General features: G+C 42.3%; 1 protein-coding gene across 2 annotated transcripts in view; it reads left to right on the forward strand.

Annotated features, from left to right (window-relative positions):
• Positions 1-19,146, forward strand: part of CTNNA1 (catenin alpha 1) — a 223,156-nt gene that overhangs the window by 179,459 nt on the left and 24,551 nt on the right. For both annotated transcript variants that reach the window (XM_066342973.1, XM_066342974.1), the window contains exon 10: positions 9,144-9,236. In XM_066342973.1, the coding sequence (XP_066199070.1) occupies positions 9,144-9,236 (93 nt within the window). The remainder of the gene's footprint in view (positions 1-9,143; positions 9,237-19,146) is intronic.

The raw sequence follows: 19,146 nt of genomic DNA on the forward strand, positions 1-19,146 counted from the left end.
TTAACTTTTATCCTGTGGTGTGCTGATAATGTGTAGTAAAGTGGCCTTGAAGAAGGCTCTGTAAGGAGCATTTGAATTAAACACTGACCTTACACAATCTACCTAATACATCTTGGGTGTTTTCCCAGAGCCTCTGCATAATACTGTAGGATGAACTTCTTGCAAATAGCAAATTAAATGAAGCTTTAACTTTTTAGGACTGTAGGACATTTGCATGAAAGCAGTCAGGTGTTCTTAGGAGGAAATGATGACCTTGGCTTGGTCTTCTCATGTTTTCAAAGGTCTCTTAAGTTCAGATTAATGGGGCCCTGTGAGACAAAAGTGTCTGGCATGTACTATTTTAATGCCTTACCTCCTAACAAGCAGTTTTGGCTGAACTTACCCACCTATTCAAATTTGGGGATGGCCAAGTGAAGGCAGTGAATGAATCTTTTTTTTTTTTTAATTTATTGATTGATTTTTAGAGATAGGGGAGGGGAGGAGAGCGAGAGGGAGAGAAGGGGGCAGAGGAACGGGAAACATCAACTCGTAGTAGCTTCTCGCATGTGCCTTGCCCTGGCAAGCCTGGGGTTTCAAACTGGTGACCCCAGCATTCCAGGTCAATGCTCTATCCACTGCGCCACTACAGGTCAGGCAAGTGAATGAATCTTGTTCTCAGGGAGCATGAACATTCTTTTCTCTTGGAATGATTAAGGAACACTCTGCCCAGCCTTGGCCTGGCTTCAGAAAAGAGTGTAGATCTATTTTCTCATCAGTAGAGCTGATGGACTAATGTTTAGACAGGTACCTGTTCTAGTTTTACTGATAGATTATGCAGGTTGTTAAATAGAAATAGGGATATGATACCCTAAAATGGCATATGATACCACATAAATGGAAATGATTAATTATAGTATCATCTGGGTGGTGATTTACAAATGAAAGCTTTTAAAAATATATCAATAGCCAAATTGTTTAAAACAGTTTATGATGTTTTAGTAAGTTCACTATTTCTAATCTTGTTGCTAGAGATCCTTTACATTTTGCTTCTCCCTAAAATTAGATTTAACATAGCTTATTTAGAACAAAACATATAAAGTAAGGTAGATTTAGAAAATTAGAACCTAGGAAAAGAGTACTAGACAATTATGAATTATAATTGCCACGCTTGAGTTTGGATTTGACACTGCACTTCCTATTTTCAAGAGGAAAAGATGAAACACAATTAGTTGTGTAGTTCTGGTCTTTAGAAGGGAGGAAGGACTCCCCCTTTTTTTCCATGGAAAATAAGCCTATTCTGAAAAGAAATTGTAGAAAGAATCCTTACATGGGGCTTTTCTTTGAGACAGTGAATGATTAAATATACAAGATCCTCAACATATTAACATAATGACGGATTCCACATAATTTCCTTTTTTCTTACAAGTTCTTTCTAAAAAGTCAAGGACTTCCACATGCCAGGCTAATGCTCTACCACTGAGCCAACCGGCCAGGGCCTGTTTTAGTTTTAGATTTGACCTAATGTCTTTTTTTTGCTCTAATTACTTAAACTATAATATCATTGTATTTATAGTCCTAGAATGGATGATCCCCCCCAACCCCCTGCTGTGATTTGAAGATATTCTTTCCCTATCTCTGGTTTCCATGGTTGCTGTTGAAAAGTCAGCAATCGGCCCTGGCTGGTTGGCTCAGCGGTAGAGCATCAGCCGGTGTGTGGAAGTCCTGGGTTTGATTCCCGGTCAGGGCACACAGGAGAAGCACCAGTCTGCTTCTATACCCTTCCCCCTTTACTTTCTCTGTCTCTCTGTTCCCTTCCCGCAGCCAAGGCTCCATTAGAGCAAAGTTGGCCCCAGGCACTGAGGATGGCTCCATGGCCTCCGCCTCAGGTACTAGAATGGTTCCACTTGCAACAGGGCAACAGCCCAGATGGGCAGAGCATCGCCCCCTAGTGGGCATGCCAGGTGGATCCCAGTTGGGCACATGCGGGAGTCTGTCTCTCAGCCTTCTCACTTCTCACTTAAGAAAAATACAACAAACAAAAAAGTCAGCAGTCAATCTTACAACACTTTTTTTATTTTTTAAAGTGAGAGGAGGGGAGATAGTGAGACAGACTCCCCACCCTGACCGGGATCCACCTGGCAACCCCCCTCCCTCCAATCTTGGGCTGATGCTTGAATCAATCGAGCAAGCGCCTGAGGCTTAAGTACCCAGACCAACTGAGCTATCCTGAGCGTCTGGGGCCCATGATCGAACCAGTCGAGCTACTGGCTGCGAGAAGGAAAGAGAGAAAGGAGAAGAGGGAGGTCAAGAGAAGCAGATCGTCACTTCTTTTGTGTGCCCTGACCGGGGATCGAACCCAGGTCATCCATATGTCAGGTCAATGCTTTATCCACTGAACAAACAGCCAGGGCCTTACAGCGCTTTCTTTATAGATAATTTGTATTTACTTTCTGGCTGTTTAAAAGTCTTGTCTTTGTTGTTCTAAAGCTTCACTACATACAGTGTGCTGGGGTATGGATTTCTTTTTATTTACCCTGCTTAGAATTTGTCTTCCCAAATCTAAAATTTAAATTTCATTCACCATGAAATTTTTTTAGCTATCATTTCTTTCAGTGTTGCCTCTCTTCCGTTCTCTCTCTCTCTTTCCTTCTGATATTCCTCATAGTTGAATAGTTGGCCTTCTCACTTTATCTTGCATGTCCCTTAATTTTTTTATGACTTCCATATTATGAAAATTTCTTAGTTTTAAGAAAATAATTCTTAAGTTTTACTTTACAGGTTAGTGATTCTCTTTTCAACAGCGTTTAGTCAAGATTAATTTAAATTTCCAGGAGTGTCAAGAGTTACTACTTTTCTCTCAAAGTGCTATTTGATCCTTTTCAAATCTGGTTGGAATTTTTGTTTGTTTGTTTGTTTTTAAGTGAGAGGAGGGGAGATAGACTCCTGCATGCGCCCCGACCAGGATCCGCACAGCAACCCCCATCTTGAGCTGATGCTCAAATCAACCAAGCTATCCTCAGTTCCAGGCCAACGCTCAAACCAGTTGAGCCACTGGCTGCGAGAGGGGAGGATAAATAGAAGGGGAAGAGAAGTATTTGGTCGCTTCTCATGTGTGCTCTGACCAGGGATCGAACCTGGGATGTCTGCACACTGGGTCGACATTCTCTCCACTGAGCAAACCGGCCAGGGCTGCCTGGTCATTTATGAGTGTGTTTTTTCCTTGTCTCTACTTTGTATACTTTTTAAATTTTTGTTAACATAAGAAACATTTTTTAATATTCCATTTTTGGTTGAGTATCTGTAGATATTGTAAGTCTGATTACTCAGTTCTTTTGATTGCTCTTGCCCAAGATGGCTATTTCCTTATGGACTTTCCACATTTTTTATTGTGAGTTCACATCCTGGTATTTTTTTGCATATGGGAATTCTTTGAGGCCTGGGATTCAATTACCTTTCATCAAAGAAGATTTCCATTTATATCTGCTCTGCCAGTTGTTTAGGGATACCACTAACACATGACCTCCTAAGCCTAAAAGTATTTTGGGTCAACTAACGTAATTTCTGTACCTACACTCCTGTGGAGGGCCAGCTTTTTGTTAGAATTCAGGGAACAGGGAGATCTTTCCTTTTTTCCTTGATGGAGTGCTTAGAACTTTCATGGGCAAGTATTTCTTCTTCATGGTGACTTCTCTCCTAATGCACACTATCACTAAGGATGTTGGCTTTCGGCTGTCCCAGCTCTCTGCGGAGCCTCTGATCTGAAGTGAAGGTCGTGGCATTGGACTGTTAAAAACCCAAGTTCTGATCACAGAATGGTATGTACCTCATTTTCCCCTACCGCCACTCCAAGTAAACACTGTTTTAAGACTTGCTTACCTCTCTGAATTTTCACTTTCTCGTTTCTAGTTTACAATACTTTCTCTTACTCGTTTGCTTAAGCCCTACCTTAAAAAAAACCCACAAAACCATTAAGATACAATTTTATGTAACATAAAATTTACCCATTTTAAGTATACAATTCAGTGATATTTACTAAATTTATAGAACTGTGCTACCATCACCATAATCTATTGTGGAGTTTTTCTATCACCCATGCATGCTTCATTTTTTGGAAAGATACTTGTTCCTCCTAATAAGATAGTGAGCATCCTTCCCAGGAAATCAGGAAGATGGAGGCTTAACCTATGTTCCGTCGTCATTTCTCCTGAGGGCTTGGGAGTAACTGTTAGACATTTCTTGAGTGGTTTTGAAATTTATATGACATGTAGTTTGGACTTCTCAAATAATATGACACGTTTGAAAAAGTTGAGTTACTATTATTTTGGAGCTTTTTGAGAGTTTAGACTCACTCGTTTTAAAGAAGAAAACTCGGGTGGAACTTGACCCAAGGCCACCTGGCAAGTGATGTAGGTTTTGAGTTTCAACTTTTATGGCTTATTACTTAGGTTGTGATGTCACCACTTAGACTTAAAAGCTTCCTTTTCCACAGTTCTGCTTGTTTTACTCCACAGAAGGGGTATGAGTTGTTATGAAAGTATGTCACTAATTTATCACCAAGAACAAAAGAAATGTTTGTCTTCCTGCTGAGATTCCCAAAGAAGGGGCCATGTCATCCTCTGCCAAGTGTGAAAACACGAGCAGTTTCTGAGGGCAGTGGGAATGTGTGTGACTTAAACACACCTGCACTTTATTTAAAGTCAGCAGCACATGTATAATAGAGGAAAAGAGTCATAATGGGATGTCATTCTACTATAGAACTTTGTTTTATAAATTTTATTTAAGTAAAGAAAATTAGTGTAAAGGTAGAGCTTTTCTAAATGTCTGGAAAGCTGTCTTTCTGTCATGTACAGATGTCATATTTATGGATCTGACACTTCCTGGCCGTGACAGCCTCTTCCACAGCAGATTGTTACTAGGCTACTCCTGAAACCAGCAAAAATCCAGGGCTTTTTTTTTTTATCAGGCAGTTGCAACTTTTCTGAAAGGTTCTGCTCACTAACAAGGTCCAGATCGACATGGGTAAGGCAGCAGTGGTACCAAAGAGGGCTTCATGATTTCAAAGCATTGTGTCAGTCTTAGCCTACCTCTTGGATTAGCGGGACTCAAAGATGTTAAATTGTTAATACCACAAGTTACTGTGATAGTGAAGATACAATAATTCATTCCCAGAACAAATGTGGAGATGCTGCACATTGCACCAAAAGTTTCAGACCTGCTAGGTTCTCTGGAATTTGGCTTCTCTGAGTATATGTATGTATGTATTTATTTTTATTGTTTAATGTGCACATCCCATGTGAGAGAGAGGGAGAGAAGAGAAGCATTAACTCATAGTTGTGTTATGTTGTTCATTGATTGCTTTTCATAAGTGCCTTGGCTGGGGGTTCAGTGGTTCAGGCTGAGCCAGTGACCCCTTGCTCAAGCCAGCAATCTTGGGCTTCAAGCCAGCAATCTTGGAATCGTATCTATGATACCATGCTCAAGTAGGCAACCTTGGGGTTTTAACCTGGGTCCTCAGCATCCCAGGTCAACACTATCCACTGTACCACCACCTGTCAGGGTTTTTTTTTTCCTTCAGATTTTATTGATTGATTTTAGAGAAAGGGGGGGGGGGGTAAGGGTTGGGTAGAGGAGCAGGAAGCATCAACTTACAGTAGTTGCTTCTTATATGTACCTTAAACCGGGCAAGCCAGAGTTTCCAGCTGGTGAACTCGGCTTTCCAGGTCAACGCTTCATGCACTGCACCACCGCAGGTTAGACCATGTATTTTTAGATCAAACTTCAGAACCTTCTTCAGTCTCAGCAGTAACTGCCATCCCAGATTCCTAGAGCCTCAGAAGGAGGTGTTCAGCAAGCCCTTCCCTTCTGCCCAGCTTTCACTGTAGTCTGGCACAGTATATGAGGTTAGCCTCTCAGAGAACTCTGGCTGAGACACTGCATTTGCACGTTTGTCATTGTTAGAAGTGAGCAGCCTTGTCCCTGGAGGGTGAATTGAGCATTCATCTGGAGAAGATTGTCAGTGACAGGTACTCGCTGCCTTCTCCTGGGCCAGGCAGGGTGGCTTCCTGAGACAGGCAGTGTGGTCTTGTTGAGCGTTACTGCTTCAATAGTATATTAGAAATGTGGTTTTTTGTTTGTTTGTTTGTGGGTTTTTTTGCATTTTTCTGAAGCTGGAAACAGGGAGAGACAGTCAGACGGACTCCCGCATGCGCCCGACCGGGATCCACCCGGCACGCCCACCATGGGGCAATGCTCTGCCCATCCTGGGTGTCGCCATGTTGTGACCAGAGCCTCTCTAGCGCCTGGGGCAGAGGCCAAGGAGCCATCCCCAGCGCCCGGGCCATCTTTGCTCCAATGGAGCCTTGGCTGTGGGAGGGGAAGAGAGAGACAGAGAGGAAGGTGCGGCAGAGGGGTGGAGAAGCAAATGGGCGCTTCTCCTGTGTGCCCTGGCCGGGAATCGAACCCGGGTCCTCCGCACGCTAGGCTGACACTCTACCGCTGAGCCAACCGGCCAGGGCTAGAAGTGGTTTTTTTAAGTAATGTTTTCAAATAAAGAACAAGTCTTCTATGACCTTTGTTTTGTTAGGATTTGTATCAGGAAACAGGAAAGATCTCATAGAAGCAGTCGTTACAGCCTCAGCTACACGCCCTTCTCATGTGTCTGATCTATAGTAGATAATACTTTATATAATCTTCTGCTTAATTTAAATATTTGTTCTGGGTTATTCAGATCTATAAAATTGGGAGAATATAAATTGATAAGAAATTGTATGGGTAGTGCCTTAAAGTGTAGAAAGCAGAAGCACAGTGACAGACCAGTCTCCTCAGTGCGGGAGTTGGTGGAGGTGCTGGGTATTGGTGCACTCACCTCACCAGGGGCATCTGTTAGTCCTAGACTACTAGTTCAGTGATCACCCTCACATATTTGTTTTTCAAAATTCCTTCTTAAAACAGTGAAGCAATAGGAGTTGTAGATTCATGAAAACATCTAATTTAAACTTTCTCCTTCATTATGGCATCATAAATGTGCAATTGATAGTGTTTATAAAAAGTTTTATGTCCCTATAAAACTTAGCTTAGGTCATATTTTATAGTAATTTTTAAACAAATAGGAATCTTCAGCCAGCTCTGTAGATCATCATTATGAAAAGTGCCTCTTGGCTTGGGGTCAGTTGACACCAGAAGGTAGAATTATAGTCTTCAGGGGGCATAAATGTTACTTTTCTATGTGAATTTGAAAGCCACTAAACAAACATCGAAGACCTGACTTAATTTTCAATTTCCTTACATTTTATTTTTAAATTGCATGTTCATTCTTTAGTTTCTTGGTGTGATTAGGCATTACAGGATTCTGACAGCACTCTTTCAGAAAGCTGAAAAGCTGATAATCCCTAACTGTAATACAGACGGCAGCCATAATAGTATATAATTTTTCTTGTGCCTTTGTGTGCCTAAGTTGGGTGGAGGAGTGAAAATCAAAGTTTATTGCCATTGCCATCATTTACTCTGGCATTTTAATTTCCAGAAAGTGTCTTTGATATTCAGTTGCCTACACCTCTATCATTCATAACTCAATTTGCAACTGGGGGAAAGAGGTGTCTCAGCACCATGTGTTCAGTTGAGCTGTGGCATTCTTAATGGAATTGTCAAGCTTATTCATTTAGAAACACGGATAGGTGCTCACAATCCTGACAGTCACTACAGAGCAACATTCTCAGCATAGCCAGAGCTTCAGCAGAGAAAGGATGACACGACTTGGAAGACTGTTTCTGGCTACGTGAGCAATGCCATTGAGACAGTTGGATGGGAAAGTAAAGCTTTTAGTTCAAAGAAAGCAGCATTGTTCAGGAAAGTGTGCCGCTGTTGGTGCTTTTGAGAACCCAGTTGGAAATAGTTTTGCTCTAACAGTGGGATATCATCCCTGATTCATTTCCTTTTCTGGTGAGGATGGCCTTGTGTCCATCTTGATGTTGTCTTTTTCTTTTTTTGGACAGAGAGTCAGAGAGAGGGACAGATAGGGACAGACAGACAGGAAGAGAGCAAGATGAGAAGCATCAATTCCTTGTTGTAGCTCCTTAGTTCATTGATTGCTTTCTCATATGTGCCTTGACCAGGGGGCCACAGCAAAGCGAGGGACCCCTTGCTCAAGTCAGTGACCATGGAGTTATGTCTATGATCCCATGCTCAAGCCAGCGACCTCGGGGTTTTGAACCTGGGTCCTCTACGTCCCAGTCTGAAGCTCTACCCACTGTGCCACTGCCTGGTCAGGCTTGATGTTGTCTTAATGCTATTTTTTTTATTTGAAAAATAGCCCTTATGTTCAAATAAAGTTCATTTTGGCTTAAAGTAAGCATCCATTCACCTGTCAGATGAGAACGGTAACTTAGAATTTCTGTTTTCTTTAAGAAGAGCTGCAGAGTACATTTTTATTTGAGAATACCAACAGCTCTTTCTTTTTTTTTTTTTTCTTTTTTTTTTTTTTTGTATTTTTCTGAAGCTGGAAACGGGGAGAGACAGACAGACTCCCGCATGCGCCCGACCGGGATCCACCCGGCACGCCCACCAGGGGGCGATGCTCTGCCCCTCCGGGGCGTCGCTCTGCCGCGACCAGAGCTATTTAGCGCCTGGGGCAGAGGCCAAGGAGCCATCCCCAGTGCCCGGGCCATCTTTGCTCCAATGGAGCCTTGGCTGCGGGAGGGGAAGAGAGAGACAGAGAGGAAGGATGGGGGAGCGGGGGTGGAGAAGCAAATGGGCGCTTCGCCTATGTGCCCTGGCCGGGAATCGAATCCGGGTCCCCCGCATGCCAGTCCGACGCTCTACCGCTGAGCCAACCGGCCAGGGCCCAACAGCTCTTTCTTGATGCCCTGGGTTGCTTAGCTTTTCTCATGTTATCGCCCTCACTTGGAGAACCTCTTTCTGAAGTTACTGTTCAGGCAGGTCAGAAACCATATAAAGTCTGTGAGTTACAGGCTGTGGGATCTTTCCAGCTTCTGCAACCAATTTACAGTATGACCAGTGTCATGAATCTGTAATTTCCTTGGCACAGAGCTAAGGGAAAAAAAAAAGTTTCCTTATAAGCTGTGAGGTCAGGGGTGGGGTAAGTATGTGTTTTCCTTTGCAGTCTGAGAGAAAAGTCTTCAAAGATCTCATGGTGTTCCTTCTTCTAGGTCGCCAACTTGGCCTGTTCCATTTCAAACAATGAAGAAGGTGTAAAGCTTGTTCGAATGTCTGCAAGCCAGCTGGAAGCCCTCTGTCCTCAGGTAAAGTATGACCAGCAATGTGTAAGGTACCACCAAATTGGATTTTGGTTAGAGTGAAGGTGAGGTTTATTTTGTTAGTGTGTTTTTAGAATCTTAGATAGACGTCTTGGAGATAAAACACTGATTCAGAGTCAGCAAAGCTTGGAGAAATTTATGTTTAACTTAAAGTGACATTTCCTCAGGGCCTCACATGTTACGATCCCCTTGCCCTTCATTAAAAATACATAGTGTCCTCCACTGCTGGCACCTGGAGGGTGGGCAGTAACCACACTGTTCACTCTACACCCTTCTTGAACTAGGGCCATCTGCAACATCTGGCAGTCCTGGAATCACAGTGGTTACCCCAAAACCTAAAACTTTTAACAGCTACCCACCTGCCCTCCTTTTTTTTTTTTTTTAAGATTTTATTTATTGCATTTTGGAGGGGGGGGGAGAGAGAGAGAGAGAGAGAAAGCGTGCAGAGGAGCAGGAAGCATCAACTCATAGTAGGTGCTTGTTGTATGTGCCTTAACCAGGCAAGGCTGGGATTTCAGCCTGGAAACCTCAGCATTCCTGGTCGACGCTTTATCTGCTGCGCCACCACAGGTCAGGCCTACTTGCCCTCTTTTTTTTTTTTTTTTTTTTTTTTAAGCGAGAAAGACAGACTGGGACAGACAGACAGGAAGGGAGAGAGATGAGAAGCACCAGTTCTTTGTTGCAGCACCTTAGTTGTTTATTGGTTGCTTTCTCATATGTGTCTTGACCTGGGGGCTACAGCAGAGTGAGTGACTCCTTACTCAAGCCAGCGACATTGAGCTTCAAACCAAGGTGACCTTTGGGCTCAAGCCAGCGACCATGGGGTCATGTCTGTGATCCCACGCTCAAGCCAATGAGCCTGTGCGCAAACTGGCAATCTCGGGGCTTTGAACCTGGGTCTTCAGTATCCCAGGTCAATGTTCTATTCACTGCACCACCACCTGATCAGGCCCTGCCCTCCATCTTAATGGCTGGTATTTGGGTTTCTGTGTTGGGGAGGGTGAGAAAATTCAAGAGCTGGAACCCTTACTCTCTAATGACACAGATACTGACAAGTAATTCAGCCAGCCGCCAAAGTAAAAACTTGATTACGTTTTTCTGTTTCTAATGGCATATTGGAAACACTGGTGATGAGGCTAGGTTAAGCATCCGGGACACTGGAAGGAAGAAGGGTGCTCTGCTAAGTGCCCAGTGTACTGCATGCATCCCATGAGGGAACTGATCCTGTTTGTGTGGCCTGCTGGTCCTTGCCACTCACAGGGATTTCTGAGCAGTGTAAATGCTGTTTCAGTGGCAGAGACTGTCTCTCCAGGTTCCCAGGTAGAGAATGCTCATGTGCGTACTTTGAGGGTTTACATTTACCTCTGTCTAAGAGGCCTGCCAGATGGCAGTGGCCACCAATAAAGGGGAAATAAGCAAGGGAACCGGAGTAAGAAAATAGAGGTCACAGAAATGAAGTTCCTGTGTTTTGCCTGCAACCAGTGTTAAAATATACTGTGACCAGTACTTGGGCTCTTTCATATAAACAATTCCTGACACTTAAGATAGGCAATTAAAATAAGTAAAGCCTGGTTACTAATATGAGATCCTAACTGGAATATACAGATTAGTGAGGACATTTGTTCTCATTCTCAACCCTGTGGATAGTTTCCCGGTGAGAGCTACTTTGTCAGAATATTAGTGTGATGGGGCAACTGTGAATACTCCTTACGGATGGACGTTTCATCAGCTGTAACCCTGTCGTGAGACAGATCTTCTAGTGATTGCTCGCTAGATAATAAGCACAATGGATTGAATCACTTCCAGAAAGTTAGTGTATGACCAAGTTGTATGAAATAAATTGAGAGCATATTTCTAAAGGTTTGGCATTCTTTCCTTAAGTTTGCCATTTTACTTTTATCAGTATTTGTTTTTAATGTTTTTGGTTCTCTATTTGGTTTTTAAATGCTTGAAAAGCAACAGTGCTTTCACATATCGATGGAAGCAGATGGTAACATACACTGATCACACCTACCAAGAGTATTTTTATAAATGATCTTAGAGCCGAGGGGGAAAATCTAGTAGATAGATCCTAATGAAAATGACGGTGTGCTTAAATCATGTGTGTTGAGCCATGTTGCACAGGTTTGAGTTTGCCATCTGAAAACATTCTTTTTCCTCCTCTGTAATTTTATTTTTCTTACTAGAACAGACCTCAAGGTTTAGACAGACCATACCCAGGCCACAGTTGGTATTGGGTGTATGTCCTGAATGAAGAAGTGTCTCTCCAGGTGTGAATATTCTCCCAGACTCTGCCTTGGGCTCACTCCTGTCCTTGTTCAGACACAGGACTGGCCAGGTGCAGGGATGGCAGACACAGGAGCCACTTGCAGGCGTGGGAATGACATCTGCATTGCCATGTTCCATTTCTAGACAAGGCAGCTGTGACCTCACTCCTGTTCACTATGCCAGGTCCTTTCATTATTTTTACAGAGAAGTTAGCAGTCCAGATTTTTCTTTCAAGTTTCAATTTTAAGTGATTGGTAACAAATTTTTAAGGTATTAAAATTCTTTGAGGAGGGTAAACCAGTCCTTCAGGGAGCTGTGTCTGGCCTGCCCTGCTCCAGTGTTTCGTGCTCAGAGGACATCCCCTTCAAGGTTGCTGTCGCTTTGGGGAATAGGATGTGAGTGTAGCTCTCTCCTTTCTCTGGTCCAGATGGAGACAGTGAGTTTAGGCTCGTGGGGTGGGGGCTCTAGCCCTGAGGTGTTTTCTTCTGCAGTCAATGGCTTCTTTGATAAACAGACTCCAGGCAAGTTAATTAACTAAACTAAACTAGATTAGTTAATTTGATAGGAGTTTAAGGTGGTATTTAAGATGCTGTAACGTGTAGACAAAAAGTTACATTCAAGTGTCTGTTTCTTTATTGCGATTCTGCTGTCAGCAGATACCCAGGGATGGAATGATGCTAGGCTTTCTGTAGGTGTCTCTGCTTCACGCCCAGGCAGCCCTGGCCCCTCTGCAGGCGGCTCCCTAGGGGCTGCCTTGCGGTGGCCCCTCCCACAGATCAGAGGTGGCTCCTGGTCCTCATTGTTTCTTTCTGGAGGGGAGAGAGGACAGATGAACTTCTAGAGGGGTTTTAATCCCCATTTTTCAGGTTGCCCTGTACCAAGATTAACTTTTGGAAGTGGGAAATTCTGTTCTAGAGTACCAACTTTTTAGTAGTAAAATGACTTAAGTCTAAATATTGGAGATTAAAGTTGAGGAAGTAAACCAAAAGTGGCTTTATTTTGTTGCTTGGGGAAAGAAAGCATCCACTTTTGGGGGGATAATTTCATGTTATTGAGAACAAGAAACAAGTCAGTCAGTTCCCTCTCTTCCTGCGTTGGCTTCTACTTTGTGGCTGCGTTCTCTCTCTGTGTGTTCATTTGAAAGGGGTCCTGCCCCATCTGCATAGAGAGCCCCAGCTTTATCCACTTTCACAAGGAGAACCCTGTTTTGGGAAAGACCTGAATCTGTATTCCCATATAGCCCCAACATTGTCTTGCTTGTGGATAAGCCCAAGTCTTAGTCCATGGTAGCTGCTTCAAGTATTTCAATTTTTCAATTCATTTGGTTCTGGCTAGGGAAGAAAAAGAAAAAACTGTCAACAACAGGTTCCTGCCTGATGCTTGAGTCTTTAAAATTTGAGGAGAGGGCATTTTAGAAATACTATCTCTCTCTCTTTCTCTCTCTCAACCCTTTTTCCCTCTCTCCCTCCCTCCCTATTTTTCTTTTAATTGAATTTATTGGGGTTACATTGGTTAATGAAATCATACAGGTTTCAAGTGTACAGTTCAGTGACACATTGTCAGCATACTGCGTTTTGTGCTCATTACCCAAAGTAGTCTCTATTTTCCACCATTTATCATCCCTTTGCTCTTTTCTACCTCTCCCTACCCTCTGACAGCTGTCAATCTATTCTCTGTACCTCTGATTCTGTTTCTGTTTTGATTATTTTGTTCATTAGATTCCACATATAAGTGAAAACACAGTATTTGTCTTTCTCTGACTGCCTTATTTTACTTAGCATAATAGTCTCCACTTCTGTCCATGGGGTTGCAAAAGGTAAGATTTTCTCCTTTTTGACCACCAAGTTGTATATTCTATTGTGTAAATCTACCACAGCATTTTTATCCACTTGTCTACTGATGGGCACTTGAGCTGTTTCCAGATCTTGGCTATTATAGATAACACTGCAGTATATATAGGGGTGCGTATTTTCTTTCAAATTAGTGTTTCAGATTTTTTTGGAGATAGTCCCGGAAGTGGAATCGCTGGGTCATAAGGCAGTTCCATTTTTAATTTTGGGAGGAAACTCCATGCTGTTTTCCACAGTGACTGCACCAGTCTGCACTCCCACCAACAGTGTAGGAGGGTTCCCTTTCTCCACATCCTCACCACTTGTTGTTTATTAAGTTATTGATGATAGCCATTCTGACAGGCACAAGGTGATATTTCATTGTGGTTTTAATTTGCATTTCTCTAATTAGTGACGTTGGTCATCTTTTCATATGTCTGTTCACCATCTGTATATTCTCTCTGGAGAAGTGTCTGTTCAAATCTTTTTCCATTTTTATTGGATTGTTTGTTTTCTTGGTGTCTAGTTGTATAAGTTCTTTATAAATTTTGGAAATTACCCCTTATCAAATGTAGCATTGGCAAATATTTTCTCCCATTCAGTGGTTTGAGTTTCATTTTGTTTTCTTCGCTGTGCAAAAAGCTTTTTAGTTTGATGTAGTCCCATCTTTTTTTTTTGTTTGTTTCCCTTGCTCAAGGAGAGAAATCATAAAAAAATATTGCTATGAGAAATGTCTGAGATTTTACTGCCTGTGTTTTCTTCTGGGATTTTTTCTTCTTCTTCTAGAATTTTTATGGTTTTGTGGCTTATGTTTATTTATTTATGTGTTTATTTATATGTTTATTATATGAGAGAGAGAGAGAGTGAGAGGCATCAACTCATAGTTGCTTCACTTTAGTTGTTCATTGATTGGTTCTCATATGTGCCTTGACTGGGGGCACAAGCCGAGCCAGTGACACCTTGCTCAAGCCGGCGACCTTGAGGTTTTGAAACTGGGGCCTTAGCGTTTCAAGTTGACACTCTATCCACTGTACCACCACCAGTCAGGCTTGTGACTTACATTTAAGTCTTTAATCCATTTTGAGTTTATTCTTTTGTGTGGTATAAGGAGGTGGTCTTGTTTTTTTTCTTTGCATGTATCAGTCCTATTTTCCCAGCACAATTTATTGAATAGACTGTCTTTACCCCATTGTATGTTCTTGCCTCCTTTGTCAAATATTGACCATAAAGGTGTGGGTTTACTTCTGGGTTCTCTATTCTGTTCCATTGGACTATATGCTTTTTTAATGCCTGTACCATGCTGTTTTGATTTACTCTAGCCTTGTGGTATAGTTTGATACCAGATAGTGTGACACCTCCAACTTTGTTCTTCTTTCTCAAGGTTGCTGATACTATTTGTGGTCTTTTTTGGTTCCATGTAAATTTTTGGAACATTTGTTCTAGATCTCTGAAATGTGCAGTTAGTATTTTAATAGGAATTGTGTTGAATCTGTAAATTGCTTTGGGTAGTATGGACATTTTAATTATGTTAATTCTTCCTATCTATGAACATGGTATATGCTTCCATTTATTTGTATCTTCCTCAATTTCTTTCTTAAGTATTCTATAATTTTCTGAGTACACGTATTTTACTTCCTTGTTTAAATTATTTCTAGGTACCTTTTTTTCTTTTGGGGGGGTTTGTTTTCTTAGTTTCTGTAATAGTTCATTATAGGTATATACAGTGTGTCTGTAAAGTCATGGTGCACTTTTGACCAGTCACAGGAAAGTAACAAAAGAAGATAGAAATGTGAAATCCGCACCAAATAAAAGGAAAACTCTCCCAGTTTCATATCTATTCAGTGCAGTTCGATGTGGGCTCACACACAGATTTTTTAGGGCTCCATAGGTAGCTATCCCGTATAGCCTCTACAGACTCATCACTGACTGATGGCCTACCAGAACGGGGTTTCTCCACCAAACTGCTGGTTTCCTTCAACTGCTTATCCCATCGAATAATGTTATTCCTTTGTGGTGGCGCTTTGTTATAAACGCACCAATATTCACGTTGCACTTTGGTCATGGATTCGAATTTAATGAGCCAGAGAACACCCTGAACTTTCCTCTGTACCATCCACACCTCGACTGGCATGGCCATGGGCTGCTCCGCTGTATACACGGTGTTACGTCATCATCTGTGCATGCGCACATGCTGCCACATCATCCTACAGAAACTGGGAGGGTTTTCCTTTCGTTTGGTGCAGATTTCACATTTCTATCATCTTTTGTTGCTTTCCTGTGACCGGTCAGAAATGCACCATAACTTTACGGACATACTGTAGACTGATCTTCAAAGACCATCCGAGGCACGTGCCCCGGGGCAGCTGGGGCCTCAGCTCTCACTCCTCTGATTTCACAATTATAGGGCTATCTGCCTTTGAATCATCTCACTTTTGCACTTTGGATATTCTCTAATCTTCTCTTACAAAGTAATTTCACAGAAGAGCTCAAACGAGATGCTTCTGACCCAAAGTTTGTCTCAGTATTTTCTGTATCTCCCCCGCCTGCACTTGCGTGAGTGTGTGCACACACAGAGCATCTGTAGGTAACAGTTCTCAAGAGACACTGCCGTCTCCTTATCAGGCTTGCTTATTTGTATTGGTCTTGTTTCCTTCTTTTTTTGTAACGTTGGGTTTTAATATCATAAAAGTTGTAAAATGTGCTTCCTTGTGTTTTTTCTTGAAAAGTCTGTATAATTGGTATTTGTCCTTTTTTAAATGTTTGGGAGAATTTACCAAAGAAGCCATCTGGCCTGGGGTTTTCTCATTTTCTTCCTTCTGCTTGCTTTGGATCATTAATTTGAGACCTTTTTTTAATGTTTATTTTATTGATTTTAGAAGAAGGGAGGAGGGGAGAGAGAGAGACAGAGACAGGAACATTGATCTATTCCTGTGTGTGCCCTGACCAGGGATGGAACTGGCAACCTCTGCACTTCAGGATGATACTCTAACCATCTGAGTTATCTGACCCAGGGCTGAGATCTTTTCTAATGAATACTTAATGCTATAAATCTTTCTCAAAGCACCACTTTAACTACATCCCACAAATGATGTAGGATGGCCAAGAAAGATCTCACTGAGAAAGTGCTGTAGATGTAGTCCTCATGAGTTAGGGGTGGGTGCTATTATCTGTATTTTGCAAGTGAATACAGGAAGTTCTAGAGCAGATGGCATTTCAGAGTTGGTCTTAGAACCTACTAGGTTCATCAAGCCCTCTAGTCACATTTCTTTGTGAGACTCCATTTTTTGCCTTTGTTGTTTCCTAGTCATTTGGTTCATGAGCTAAGATTTTTCCCTATTTTCTACTGCTATTTTGGTGTTCTTACTGATCTACCTAACACAGTATATATATGCTCTTAAATACAGAGGCAATATAGTCCAATTTATAAATTGACTTCTGCCTGACCTGTGGTGATGCAGGGGATAAAGCATTGACCTGGAACGCTGGTTTGAAACCCTGGGCTTGCCTGGTCAAGGCACATATGAGAAACAACTACTTATTTCTTCCCCCCTTTCTTTCTCTCTGTCTCTCTCTCCCTCTTTCCCATTCCTCTCTCCCTAAAATCAATGTCTTAAAAAAAAAAAAAGAAGCCTGACCAGTGGTGGTGCAGTGGATAGAATGTCAATTTGGGATGCTGAGGTCCTAGGTTTGAAACCTTGAGGTCACCAGTTTGAGCCCAAGGTCGCAGCTTGAGCAAGGGGTCACTGGCTCAGCTGGAGCCCCCTGGTCAAGGCACGTATGAGAAGCAATCAATGAACAACTAAAGTGATGCAACTCTGAGTTGATGCTTCTCATCTCTCTCCCTTCCTTTCTCTCATTAAAAAAAATTTTTTTAAAAAGTTGTACTTCTCATTGTTATTTGGAAATAGAGGAAGATTTTTGCTTAGATTCTAAGACATAAGAAATGGTGACATAGATACACAGAACAAACCGACAGCTGTCAGAGGGAAGGGGGTTGGGGGCTGGATGACACAGTGAAGGGATTAAGCTAAAAGAAAAACATGTAACACATAGACACAGGCAACAGCGTGGGGATAGCCAGAGGGGAGTGGGGTACGGGTAGGTGGAGGTGGGCACAGGGAAAATGGGGACAGAAGGAGACTTGCTTGGGGCAGTGGGCACATGATACAGAGTGCAGATGATGTTTTATTGAGTTACACACCTGAAATCTGTATTCTGATCAATTCAATGAATAAAAAAAGACATTCTATTTAAGTTTTGTTTAGGAAATGCATAAATAAATGCCACAAACCAGCACAGCTAGTAATCCCAGGTCCCCGAGGGAAAATGATGCGGAATGAAGAAAATAACCTTAAAGAGAAAAAGGATGGGATCGGGAAGCCTCTGCAAGCTGATGGCAAGTCAGAGCAAAACAGTCCCCGTTTGCTTCATTATATAGCCATATGCAAATAAGGAAGTCTCCCATACAGAGTCACACATCTGAGGCAAAAACAGGAATTCTCCTAAGGCATAAACAGGAATCCATTTAAGGCGTAGAAGGTAATCCCCCCACCATGCTTAAGTGAAATCAACCAACATCTGAACAAACAAAGGATGAGGGGAAAGGCATGTAAATTGCTTCTAGCAAGTGAAGTGGGGAGTTGGGATAAGTTCAGATACTCAGCCTTATAGTCAATATTGTAAGTGTGGGGGGGAGAACTTAGCCTTTTGCCAAGCCTCGAACTTACAAAGGCTTTGCCGCTTGCAGTCTCCCACAAATAAATATAAATTTAATTTACCTATTTGGACACAGTCTTAGCACATAAATAGTGAGGCTATAACCTTTTCTCAAAATAGCCCATCAAATGTAAAAATAATGTGCCTGCCCTGGCCTGGTAGCTCAGTTGGTTAGAGAATTGTCCTGATATGCCAAGGTTGTGGGATTGACCCCAGTCAGGAAACATACAAGAATCAATCAGTGAATTCATAAATAAGTGGAACACCAAATCCCCCCCCCCCCCCCGCCTCTCTCCCTTCCTCCCTCCTTTCCTCTCTCTTTAAAAAATCATTTTTTAAAAATCCTTAAAAATACTGTGCCTTTCATCATTGATATGTTATGTCATGGATCATACACTGAATCTTGTTCTATGATAAGGACCGTTTTTAGACTTTTATGTTCTAATTATAGTACATTAGCTTTAATGATTTTTTTTTTTTTTTGTATATTTCTGAAGCTGGAAACGGGGAGAGACAGTCAGACAGACTCCCGCATGCGCCCGACCGGGATCCACCCGGCACGCCCACCAGGGGCAATGCTCTGCTCACCAGGGGGGCGATGCTCTGCCCCTCCGGGGTGTCGCTCTTCCGCGACCAGAGCCACTCTAGCACCTGGGGCAGAGGCCAAGGAGCCATCCCCAGCGCCCGGGCCATCTTTGCTCCAATGGAGCCTTGGCTGCTGGAGGGGAAGAGAGAGAGAGAAAGGAGGGGTGGGGGGTGGAGAAGCAAATGGGCGCTTCTCCTATATGGAATTGAACCCGGGTCCCCCGCACGCCAGGCCGATGCTCTACCGCTGAGCCAACCGGCCAGGGCCTTATAGTATATTAGCTTTATATTATACAATAATTATCTCTCTTCCTTATTTTTACTCTCTAGCCCCAAGGTTTTTTGGCTGTTTTCGGCTAATTATTGCTTCATGTTAATTTCTGATTATATAAGTCAGTCTTTCTACCCCTAAATGTGGAATGTAGTTTTATTAACTCAGTTTTTGTTTTTTTTTGTTTGTTTTTTTTAATATTATTATTATTTTTTAATTTTATTTA

The sequence above is a fragment of the Saccopteryx leptura genome, chromosome 6 (genome assembly GCF_036850995.1).
Source record: "Saccopteryx leptura isolate mSacLep1 chromosome 6, mSacLep1_pri_phased_curated, whole genome shotgun sequence".
Taxonomy (NCBI): domain Eukaryota; kingdom Metazoa; phylum Chordata; class Mammalia; order Chiroptera; family Emballonuridae; genus Saccopteryx; species Saccopteryx leptura.